The 12858-nt window shown below is 36.8% G+C and overlaps 2 protein-coding genes across 2 annotated transcripts in view; one reads left to right on the top strand and one right to left on the bottom strand.

The window, feature by feature from the left end:
- afap1 (actin filament associated protein 1) overlaps nucleotides 1-7773 on the bottom strand; it is a 123019-nt gene extending 115246 nt beyond the window's left edge. Inside the window, exon 1 of the mRNA XM_022670295.2 lies at nucleotides 7642-7773. Within this exon, the coding sequence (XP_022526016.2) occupies nucleotides 7642-7663 (22 nt within the window). The 5' untranslated portion in view covers nucleotides 7664-7773. The remainder of the gene's footprint in view (nucleotides 1-7641) is intronic.
- Nucleotides 1-12858, top strand: part of mkxa (mohawk homeobox a) — a 343537-nt gene that overhangs the window by 247587 nt on the left and 83092 nt on the right. The gene's annotated exons all lie outside the window — the stretch shown is intronic.

Genomic DNA, 12858 nt, shown 5'->3' on the forward strand with positions numbered 1-12858 from the left:
GCTTGTAAACGTGAGCACGTGTTGAAAGCTGTGCACCTCAGTCCAGCACAGTTTTGCAGCACAGATATTTCCAGTTACAGCTGAATTCACGCTTTTAATCCCAGAAAAACAAACGCTCTTATTTACCTTTTACCTTTACCTTTGGACTAAGCTCTTGATTGGTCCGGATGCGAGACAGTGCGCGGGTGGGGGCGGGGCTGGTGATGTCATAGGCCCTGCATTCTTTCGTATTGAGATATATATCGTCGAAAAAAGAACATTTGCAATGTAAATTTTTTCTGAATACGAGGTGCAAAAAACTTCAAGAGCAGTAACTACAGCCCTTTACACTATATTACTACTGTAGCTTGAAGGATCATTTTAATATTTTAATGCACACTTAACTAAATGTATTTGTTAACTGGAGAAAGGAGGGAATTGTGGCTGATTTAATACTGTAATGGTTGTAATGGGTTCAATAAAAAACATACTGTAATTTGATATTAATGTTGTGTGTAATTTGTGCAATAGAGTTTTTAAGAAATATATTGGGAAAAATATAAAATCATCATTGTAAAACTTCCATTTCGTAATATAATGGTATTTTGTCTCGTATTCTGTCTATGTATTTCTATCTATTTGTTTAGCTACTTACTGTGTAGCTTTAATGGTAATATATAATCTACTTAATGTTTTGCATTATTTCTTCTTCATTTATTTTACTAAACTATTTTTACTTTATACAAAATCTTGGTAAGATGTGTAATTACATATTTTATTGTTTCTATAGATTGTTTGGAACAGATATGTTTATATAAATTAAAACATTAATCTTTGCAACAGTATCATCTTTTTTAATAACATTACTGCAAAAATACCAAGAGATTTAGTGATATTTAATTTAATTTACTATTTCACATGAACAATTTCATTTAACTACTTTTCATATTTTATATTTCGCTCCAGTTATCCAAAAGCAATGTGTAAAACCAGGAGGAGATCATGCCAAGCATGAAAGCTTCAGACCCCAAATAATGCAAAGAAAACAAGTTCATATTCATAATGTTGTTTTTTTAATCACAGTTTTTTTCATGCATCTTGGCAAGTTCTCCTCCTCCACCAGTCTTACACACTGATTGCTTTTGGATAACTTTATGCTGCTTTACTCCTGGTGCAAAAATTCAAGCAGTTCAGTTTGGTGGTTTGATGGCTTGTGATCATCCATCTTCCTCTTGATTATATTCCAGAGGTTTTTAATTTGGTAAAATTTAAGAAATTCATCATTATATTATAAATCTACTGAAAAGCAAAATCTCTCAACAGCAGCAGGAGATCTTCTTTACACACACACACACACACACACACACACACACACACACACACACACACATCTGAAACCATGTGGGCCCAGATGTCCAAAGATGATGTCATCAAAGCCCGCAAGAGTCGATATGTAAGGCAGAGTCTGGCCAGCTGCCAGGCTATCTGCTTCCATGTGGATTAGATATCATCATCATCATCATCATCATCCTCAGCTTTCTCCTCCTGAACCATCTCTATCCTTCATACTCATCACGCCTCGCTGCGGATTCAGCTTCACTCAGGCTCTTCAGCTCTTCCTGCTGCATGAGGGCTCTTCACTGAACAGCTGAAATGAGGCGTACAGTACACGAACAGGCTAATGCATGCTGAGCAGCCCTGCCTCAACCTGTGCCGATGATGTAACACAACCTGCAGGAGACTGTGTTCACTGTGTTCAGATGTGCTGAATCAGTCAGAAATAAGAGTGAGGGTCAAAAAACAACACGACACGCCTTTAAATGAGTGTTTTATGATCAGTGATGGGAATGATGACGTTAAAATAATTAAATTACTTACTAATTACTTAGTAATTCAATTAATTACTTTTTTCAGTAACGAGTAATCTAACTAATTACTCTGACTGTCACTAAAACTATAACGGGGTGAGTAACACAAAAGTAAAGCAAGTTACTTTTACTGGTAAATAGTTACTTTTACTGGTAAATAGTTACTTTTATAGTGGAGTAACTCAGTTAGTAACTCAGTTACTTTTTTGGTGAAGTAACTAGTAACTATAACTAATTACTTTTTCAAAGTAATGTGCCCAACACTGATAATGATACAGAGGATCCGTCTCACATTTACCAACTAACATCCTGATGATCTCCAGAACTTTGGGTAAATATTTTTTACAGGACTGACGAGACAAAAGTGGAACTTTTTGGAAAGTTTGTGTCCCGTTACATCTGGCGTAAAACTATAAAACACGTATGGATGTGGATGTGAAATCTGGATTTTTGGACAATTCTAGCCAAACCCTGGTGAAAAATATATATGTATATACTTAATTGTCCTTAAAACATATTGAGAAACGTCTAAGTATGCTGTAAATACACTAAAAGATTTATGTACTTATTTAAAATATATTAAAGCTCACCTTCCGCGAAAATCCGATTTTTCTTGTTTTTTGTGGAATACAGTAGGTCTCTCCGAGTTGAATGTGTACACCTGCACATTAAACTGTTTTGCAGCCCCCATTGTCTGCAGGAGCTAAGCAAAGAAATCCCCCCTCCCCCCCTCCGAAAAACGGGTGAATTTTGAATGATCTTTCTGCCTACGTAGGCAGAAACTCACAGACCAGCCCACCTTGGCTCGAGAAACTCCCAGAGGCGGAGCTGAAGCGACGCAACATCACCGCTCATCAGTTAGGAGGTGGGAGGCAGTGAGCGGCAGAGCGGTGGAGGGGCGTCGCAGTGCTCCTAGCCAATCAGAGGAGAGATATTTGCATGCTGTTTGCATGTATGAATATTCATGAGCAAAGCTGGAATCCGGTCATTTTGGACACACCCCTAAAACAGTCCATTAAAAAAGAGCTATACAGAGACACCTGAGCACTTTTTTTCACTCACATGTCATTCATTCATACTAGAGACCACAACTAGACATTTTAAAATGAAAGAAAAAACGACGGAAGGTGACCTTTAAAAGTACATTAATATTATGCTTTCATCAAATGTTTGAAAGCAAAGTTTGATCATACTTTTTAAAAAGTACAATATATTATATTTATAAAAAATAAACTACTATGAATTACACATTTAGTTCTAAAATACTTATTTCCAAATACACTTTTGTACATTTTAGCAATTTTAGAAAAAGAACTGAAATGTAGTAAAACATGGTGGTGGTAGTGTTGTGATGGTCTGGGGCTGCTGGACTTTAACTTGCTGTAATTGATGATGGAAGCAGAAATTCTACTGTTTATCAGACAATCCTGAAGGAGAATCAGAATCCGGCCATCTGTTCCTTACTGACCTCAAGCTCAGGAGTCCTTGGGTTCTGCAGCAGGACAATGACCCAAAGCACACAAAGAAGTTCACCTCTGAATGGAGTGGTTTACTTAAAGTCTGATTGAGGTGCTGTGGATGATCTTAAACAGGAAGTTTATGCTGGAAAATCCTTCAATGTGTCTGAATTAAAACTGTAATTCTGTAAAGAAGAGTGGAACAAAATTCCTCCACAGAGATGAGAAAGACTCGTTACCAGTTATACAAAAATAAATTGTAATATTACAAGATTAAAGTCGTAATATTTTAAAGGAAATGTAGTTCTAACTGCTTGGGCTGCAGTTTATGAACAGAGAACGGAGGGAGGAAAAGGAGCATTTTCCACTCATGATCTGTTACAGGGCTGCTGTGATTATCATCAGTTATCTACATTTATAATCTGCTGATTATTAATGCTCTAGTGTTACAGTTAGATAACACAGTGTCCAGATTTTGCCGTGGTGGAGTCCCAGTAGCCGAGCTTTTGTCTCCTCCTCTCTGAGAAGATTGGAACAAAATTCCTCCACAGAGATGTGAAATTATAATTTTTTTAAAAACAGCTTTTTATACAGCATTTACTCAGGTTTTCTCAGCTGTCTGGTATTAAAATGTGTTTGTTATTCTAAAAATAAGCAAAAACAAAAGGAAACTTTAAGTGCACTGTAAATACGCCCAGATCTTTGAGATGCTGGGACACACCCATCAACATTTCTGAGCTGGCGACTGATCAGACAGGCTTCTTAATTTTACCAAAAAAACAAGACAGGACAAAAGTAGAACTTTTTTAAAGGTGTGTGTCCCCTTAATACAACGTGTTTTAGAGCCACTGTTAAAAAAAAAACAGTTTACTATGAAAATAAAGTCGTAATGTTGCTTGAATAAAGCTGTAATATTATTTTAACAAGATTAAAGTCGTAATATTTTGAGGGCAATGTAGTTATAAACAGAGAACGGAGGGAGGGAAAGGAGCATTTTTTTGCTCATGATCTGTTACAGGGCTGCTGTGATTATCATCAGTTTTCTACATTTATAATCTGCTGATTATTAATGCTCTAGTGTTACAGTTAGATAGTACAGTGTCCAGATTTTGCCGTGGTGGCGTTCATTCCTCTACAGAGATGTGAAAAAACTTGTTGCCCTTTAATAAATTAAATTATATATTTTTAAAAACAGCTTTTTATACAGTATTTACTCAGGTTTTCTCAGCTGTCTGATATTAAAATGTGTTTGTTAATCTAAAAATAAGCAAAAACAAAAGGAAACCTAAAGTGCACTGTAAATACGCCCAGATCTTTGAGATGCTGGGACACACCCATCAACATTTCTGAGCTGGCGACTGATCAGACAGGCTTCTCTACTTTGGCCTGAACTCTGTCCAAACTCTTATCTGAGTTTTTCCAAAGCAGGTCGTGTTCCTGGCCTGTGGCTGTTCTTGGCTGGATATAGAGGATTCTTTAGGGATTCTTTTGGATTTTTTAGGGGATATTTGACCTGGTCTGAGTATCGTTAGCAGGTCAGGAAAATGAGACATCAAGGGACAGGGTGGTGTCTCGGGGACGCTGAGCTTTGAGCATCGGCCCTATAGTCCAAAAATCAATCAGCCGCTGATAAACAGGATGGACGCTTACGCCGGGTCCATTGTTTTCCGCTCGTGGGAGAAAACCGTGGACTGAATTGGATCTGAAAAACTTCCTCGCTCAACTTCGGCACACAACCAAACAAAGAGCAGACCCAAACATCCCGTCCAGAAATAAGTAGCGCAGTTTCCTTACTGGATACGAAGTGAGGAGGTAAACATGGGAGGTACAAAGCATAGGAATCTGAATTCTTCTGCAGCTGGAGCTAGTATGGCGTCCCATGACTTTTGCCAAGTCATATGGCGACTAAAGAACACTGTACTGAACTGTTGGGTATGTAGAAAGGGTCTCCTGCATACAACGTGGACGTGAAATCTGGATTTCTGGACTGTGTCATGTCCCACCCCCTACCACCCACCATCAGACCTCATTATAACTCCACCATTATTCATCTCGCCTTGCCATGAGCATGTTGGCCAGTATTCAAGCTCACTCACAAGACAACACCTTACCACTCATTCAGCTGCAGCCATTCCCAAGCCATCCCCTGTAGTAACACTTCATGATCAATTTCTATCCTGCTAGACAGACATCAACTTGACATCAGACAGATGTTGGACATCAGGAAAACCTTCCATTTTAGTTTGACGCCAAAATCCAATATTAGACGTTTTATGAGTTACAACCAACAACATATCAAAGTCTAAATTATCATCAAGTCTAAATTGTCAATTTATACTTAGTGCCAGACCTGTAGAATCAAGACATCACTTAAATAGAACCTGTCTGACAACATGAAGCAGATAAAAGATCTCAAAAAGCAGCACATTACGGCCTAATTTACTACAAATTACTCCAAAAGGACATGGACAACTCATCCAGGAGGTGTGTGTCCCGTTACATGTAATGTAAAACGATCTCAAAATTTCAGAAAAAGAACATCATACTGAACGTAAAACATGGTGGTGGTAGTGTGATGGTCTGGGGCTGCTTTGCTGCTTCAGGACCTGGATCCTTAAGCTTAGACATACTTGGGTTCTGCAGCAGGACAATGACCCAAAGCACACAAACAAGTCAAGTCCACTGTCTCTGAATGATGGCTTAAAAAATAAACTAAATGGAGGTTTTGGAGAGGTATAGTTAAAGTCTTTTAATTAGGATTTTTTTGGATGATCTTAAACAGGATGTTAATGATGGAAAATCCTTAAATGTGTCTGAATTCTTCTATAAAGAAGAGACTGTAAAAAAGACTCGTTACCAGTTATCAGTAAAGCTTGATTAATTGCAATTGTTGCTGCCAAGAGTGGAACAACCAAGTTTTAAGATTTAGGGGGCAAATACTTTTTTTTTAAATTTCACACAGGGCTAGATTGGTTTGGATAGTATTTTTTCCTTTCCTTAATAAATGAAATTATCATTTAAAAGTGCTTTTTATATTAACTCAGGTTTTCGATAAACACACACTGTACACCCCCCCCCCCCCCACACACACACACACACATTTATATTACATACAGTATGTTTGGCCAAGGGCTAATAAACATTGCTTCATTTGTAAATTTGAAACTAAACAAATTTTCTACTCATATCTTGAGTTTAATTCATTTTCTTTTACATTTTATTAAAAAACTAATAAAAAAAAGAGTAGCACTTTTAAAAGAAATGTAACATAAGAAAGGTAAAGGGCAAATATTAACCATGTAAGCTGTTCATATTGCTTGCAATTTAGGTGAAGCGAGCATGTGTAAAGCATTTTAATGTAAAATTGCTTAATTTTGCTGAATTAAATACAAGTAACAAAGTAAACGAGTAACAAAAATATGAACACCACACATGGGTTAAACAAGCTTCTGCAATGTCACAAGATTTATTTTAATCCAGTGTTGGATTAATTTATTCATTTTTCACCAAGGTCTTGATCAAGATGCATTGATGATGGTAGAGTCTGACCACTGCACAAAGCTTCTCCTTCTCCATCCAGCACATCCCAAAGATTCTCAATGAGGTTAAGGTCTGGACTCTGTGGTGAACTCTCTCTCAATCCATGTGTGAAAATGATAAATGATGGTGATCTCATGCTCCCTGAACTCTGAACTCTTTCACAATTCCAGCCCCATGAATCCTGGTATTGTCTTATCTTGGAATATGAAGAATAAATCCATTGATTATGAAATAATCTGGTCTATATTCAGTATATTCAGGTAGTCAGCTGACCTCATTCTTTCAGCACATACTGTTGCTGAACCTAAACCTGCAGACCCACTGCAGCATCACCACATAATTTTCTTACTTATCTACTCATCCAATGATTTAGTGAATAATCCTCCATCCTCAATGTTTATCCTATTAATTACACTTACTGCCAATATGTTAATCCAGATCACAGCCGATCATAATCCTAATCTTGCTGTATTACATTAATTGGATTTGTTGTAAATAATTATCATGTCTTCCTCATCACACCTTCCTCCAGACAGTGTTTAGAGTGTACCCCCCTCCCCTCCCCCTCTGAGATAATCCCTCACGAGGCTCAGGGTGGTGTATAGGGTGGGGTAGGAGTAGGGGTGGTATAGGGGGTGGGGTAGGGGGGTTAATGTGGCCTCACCAGCTGATCCCACTGAGACTGAGACCTGGAGCAGCTCTGAGCTCCTTTGTGTTTTCTGCATCTACCCATAGAGATATTACACACACACTCTACACACACAACAATAGAAGTTCAGAGCTCGTGCTTTACTTACCTTTACTGCTGCTGTCCGGCATGTCTCTACTCCTCTACAGGACCTGGATGAAAGCAGGCTGGTATGGAGCTCCGCTCCGCGGTGCTGCAGCTCCTCTCAGCCGGGCTCTGAGCGCGAGGCTGCGGGGAAACGGACCACGCACCACCGCCTGTCAAACAACAGAGAGCCAGCCTCCTGCAGCAGCCAATCACAGAGCTCCCCCCGCAGCCAGCCGGCCAATAGCAGCGCAACAGAGGCGTGGCTTCGCTTCCCTTTTTTCTCCCATTGTCTCAAGATTGCACTCAGATTAGCTTTTTGAAGATTAATAAAAAAAAAGATTCATAAATATTTGGAGAACTTTATAAATTTATACACATTGTTATACACATTGTGCACTAATACACAAAAACTGTATATATGATATAACATCTCTTTTTACTCATTACTTTTTTTAATAGTAATGTTGCAATATATGTATATTTTTAATGTTTACAAGTATTTTTGATGTTTACATTTATACTTAGATTTATATTCGCTGTGCTCTTCTCTAAATTGAAGAAATAAACTAATAACTAATAAACTAATATATATATATATATATATATATATATATATATATATATATATATATATATATATATATATATATATATATATATATATATAAAGCTCTTACAATCGCCTACAAGGTGATACAGAACAGGCTCCTTCCTACCTGCACTCTTACAGAGTTCCCCAATGGTGGAACAAACTACCTTCCACTACCAGATCAGGAGAATCTCTCACTATCTTTAAGAAACTCCTGAAGACAGAGCTCTTTAAAGAGCACTTACTCTCCTAACACCTCTAACACACTAACTACTTCTAAACTCATTTCCTTCTTCCCCTCCTTCACTTCTCTATCCTATTACTCCCATTTGTCCTCCTTTTATCCCTATCCAAAGTTGTTTTTACCTTTAAACTTATTTTACATTGTACTTGACTATTGTAAGTCGCTTTGGACAAAAGCGTCTGCCAAATGTAATGTAATGTAATGTAATGTAATATATATATATATATATATATATATATATATGTGTGTGTATATATAGTGCTGTGTAAAGTATTTGCCCCCTACAGATTTCTATTGTCTTTGTTTTTTTTAAATCAAACTTACATTTTTTAGATTAACAAACACATTTTATTATAAGAAAAAAGTTAACCTGTGTAAATACAAAAATCAGTTTTTAAATTATAATTATATATAATTATATGTAATTTATTAAGGGCAAAAATCTATCCAAACCAATCTAACCCTATGTAAAAAGTGTTTGCCCCCTTACCATCCTACTTACCTTTTAAATCTGTACTGTTCCCTTTTAATGCTTAAATTATGGCCCTAAAATAATATCACAATATTTCATGTTTTTCATTTTTGTGATAATGATACTCTTGGCGATATGACAAAACACTGAATACAAAAATATATATATATGATATTATATTATATGATATTATATGGCTCATCCCTAACTGAAATATAAAAAAAAACAAGACTTTTATTAGATTTGTAACAGAAGTCAATGATCCAGAATATCATGATATTAATAATACTAATAATGCACTCCAAATATCTCCATATATTCAGGATTAAAGTAAAATAAATGATACTGGACAGATATAATCTGTCTCTAGTAGATATTTAATGGGAAATTATGAGAACAGTGTAAATTTTCTTTTCTTTTGCTAAAAACAGTAAAAAAGTAGAACCTGATGTGAATGTAATTAGAGGTGTGTGATGTGTGGCACCATATTTCAGGATATAATATTGATTAACCATATTAAAAAATGTTGGTGATATAATTGCGTACGATACGATATGATATGGCTATACCCCTAGTTTAAATTACATATCGTCGCTGTCCTATGAAAAACACTTATTTCCATTTTTGTTGATGTTTAGTTTACTATATACTACAGACAAACTGTGCCAAAATATCTTGATGAACGGACCAATAGAAACTCTTTAAAATTAGCTGAAATAAACTCTTTTTACATTGATTGACTTCCATTGAAAGTTTACAAGGTTTTCTCTCTCTCCTGTAAAGTTGCTGTTTTGGAGATAAGTGTCTTTTATTGGACAGCGACGATATTTAAAATACATATTATTCAGAATTTCAAAAAAGCACGTAAAATGAACAAGCTGAATGAAACATTTATTGAAAGATGAACATCAGTACTTTTTTTTTAGCAAACCAGCAAAGCAAACAAAGAAGAAAAAGCCACAAAATCAACGTAAATGTACTGTTTTTACCTTTTTTTAACCTTCGTTTTTCCTCAAAATCTGCAAAATTATAGCTTTTACTGCACTAAACAGCAGCCCTGGCATATAATCCGATGGATTATGTGGATATGCAGTTTTTAGCTCATACACACAGCACGAAAAAAAACAATCAAACACAACTCGAAAGATTGGCAACTCAGTGTCTCATGTGTTACATTCACCGTGTTTCACAAAACAAACCCATTTCTTTATTTGTATTAAAGAAAGAAACAAATCTCAAACCTTTAAAAAAAAACAGCCCATAACACACAAACACACAAACACACAAACACACGAGCACACGAGCACTGATTGGCTGAACCATTATCAGCATTGATTCATCCAAACCCCTGATCACAGTTCATTATTCATTATATAGGCATTTCTCCAATATCTCACTTTCTTTCACACACACACACACACACACACACACACATCGCTTTACTCATTTCTATAGTTTACATAAAGATTTCAATCACAAACTAAAATAAAATAAAAGATGAAAAAAAATGAAAAATGATGATTACATCACTGGACGGATGACAGTGAAATAAAACAAAATTTGGGAAACAGAGCAAAACAGAGTATCTTTAAAAACACAGACCCGAGCAAAGCAAACTAAAATAAATCAGATTTATTAAAGATGAATCTGCACTCGACTCAAATCTAGCATAACATTATTTATGACCAACGTCTTGGAACAGGAACACATAAGGAATCATGTAGTAACTTAAAAGTGTTAAACAAACCAAAATACTCTGTTAACTTGCGGTTTCTGAGGCTGGTAACTCTGATAAACCTATCCTGTACAACAGAGGAAACTCCTGATGAGTGCCAGTTCCATCACTGTAAGTAAAGTACATTTTTAGCCAATTTAGTTGAGTAGTTTTGCTACTCATAATCTGGATTAGAACATTACTCAAATATTCACTGCTATTCACTGTATACCTGTAACTCTACCTCTTCACTACTTTACTTTAACTGATGCTCTCAAACTAACTTTAACAGTCAGGAAATTCTTGAAGTAATTAACTCTTGATGAGTTCAGCACAGCTGTTAACTGAAAGAGCTGAATTCCAGGTGACTCTACCTCATAAAGCTGACTGAGAAAATCCAGCAGAGATGTTCAAAACTGGTTATCTAAGTAAGAGGTGCTAAAATATAAAACATATTCTGGTTTGTTTAACACTTTTTTGATTAGTAAATAATTCCATATGTGTTTCTTTATAGTTTGGATGGCTTTAGTATTAATTTTCAATACAGAACATTTTAAAATAATGAAAAGAAGAACAAAAAAAAAAAACGGAATTTAATGTGTCCAAACTTTTGACTGGTACTCTATATAACCAAATAGCCACCGAAATTGGGTCATTCATTATATAGCGACAATATATTCCATTTAAAAGAATTAATGACAGTGAATTTGCGGGAAAAAGACCGTATTGTTAAATATATATATATTAAATAAATAAAAAACTAAGTAGGCATCTTAACTGTTTAGAATTAATTAAGCTAATTTAATGGTGTCACAGAAACATCACTGTTGATTCCTTTAAAATGTTTGTAATAGAGATTTTTGAGCATGAAAAAGCTTTTAAAGATTAAACATAAAAAAAAAACTTTCTTTGATGTATACTGACTTGCCAAAAGTCATGGGACAGCAGTATGTAAACTGATCACGAAGGGTAACCAGGGTCAGGGACAGCTTGGTAACAACTGTTCACATCTGTACTGTATATGTTGTGAGATGTTATCTTGTGAGGCCAGTTTGTATATATATATATATATATATATATATATATATATATATATATATATATATATATATATATATATATATATATATAGCTCTGGAAAAAATTAAGAGAGCACTTCAGTTTCTGAATCAGTTTCTCTGATTTTGCTATTTATAGGTTTATGTTTGAGTAAAATTAACATAAAATTCCAAACAAAACTAGATTGCAGTTCCTGCAGAAACTGCGAGTGTGATTGCAGTGCTGGCTGGTATCTGCTAAGGTGTTGCTAGGTGGTTGCTAAGGTGTTGCTAGGTGGTTGCTAAGGTGTTGCTGTGGTATCCGGGGTGGTTGCTAAGATGTTGCTAGGTGGTTGCTAAGGTATTGCTAGGCGGTTGCTAAGGTGTTGCTATGGTATCCAGGATGGTTGCTAAGGTGTTGCTAGGTGGTTGCTAGGGTGTTGCTAGGCGGTTGCTAAGGTGTTGCTATGGTATCCGGGGTGGTTGCTAAGGTGTTGCTAGGTGGTTGCTAGGGTGTTGCTAGGCGGTTGCTAAGGTGTTGCTATGGTATCCGGGGTGGTTGCTAAGGTGTTGCTAGGTGGTTGCTAGGGTGTTGCTAGGCGGTTGCTAAGGTGTTGCTATGGTATCCAGGATGGTTGCTAAGGTGTTGCTAGGTGGTTGCTAGGGTGTTGCTAGGCGGTTGCTAAGGTGTTGCTATGGTATCCAGGATGGTTGCTAAGGTGTTGCTAGGTGGTTGCTAGGGTGTTGCTAGGCGGTTGCTAAGGTGTTGCTATGGTATCCGGGGTGGTTGCTAAGGTGTTGCTAGGTGGTTGCTAGGGTGTTGCTAGGCGGTTGCTAAGGTGTTGCTATGGTATCCGGGGTGGTTGCTAAGGTGTTGCTAGGTGGTTGCTAGGGTGTTGCTAGGCGGTTGCTAAGGTGTTGCTATGGTATCCGGGGTGGTTGCTAAGGTGTTGCTATGGTATCCGGGGTGGTTGCTAAGGTGTTGCTAGGTGGTTGCTAAGGTGTTGCTAGGCGGTTGCTAAGGTGTTGCTATGGTATCTGGGGTGGTTGCTAAGGTGTTGCTAGGTGGTTGCTAGGTGGTTGCTAGGGTGTTGCTAGGCGGTTGCTAAGGTGTTGCTATGGTATCCGGGGTGGTTGCTAAGGTGTTGCTAGGTGGTTGCTAGGTGGTTGCTAGGGTGTTGCT

The sequence above is a fragment of the Astyanax mexicanus genome, chromosome 15 (assembly GCF_023375975.1).
Source record: "Astyanax mexicanus isolate ESR-SI-001 chromosome 15, AstMex3_surface, whole genome shotgun sequence".
NCBI classification, from domain to species: domain Eukaryota; kingdom Metazoa; phylum Chordata; class Actinopteri; order Characiformes; family Acestrorhamphidae; genus Astyanax; species Astyanax mexicanus.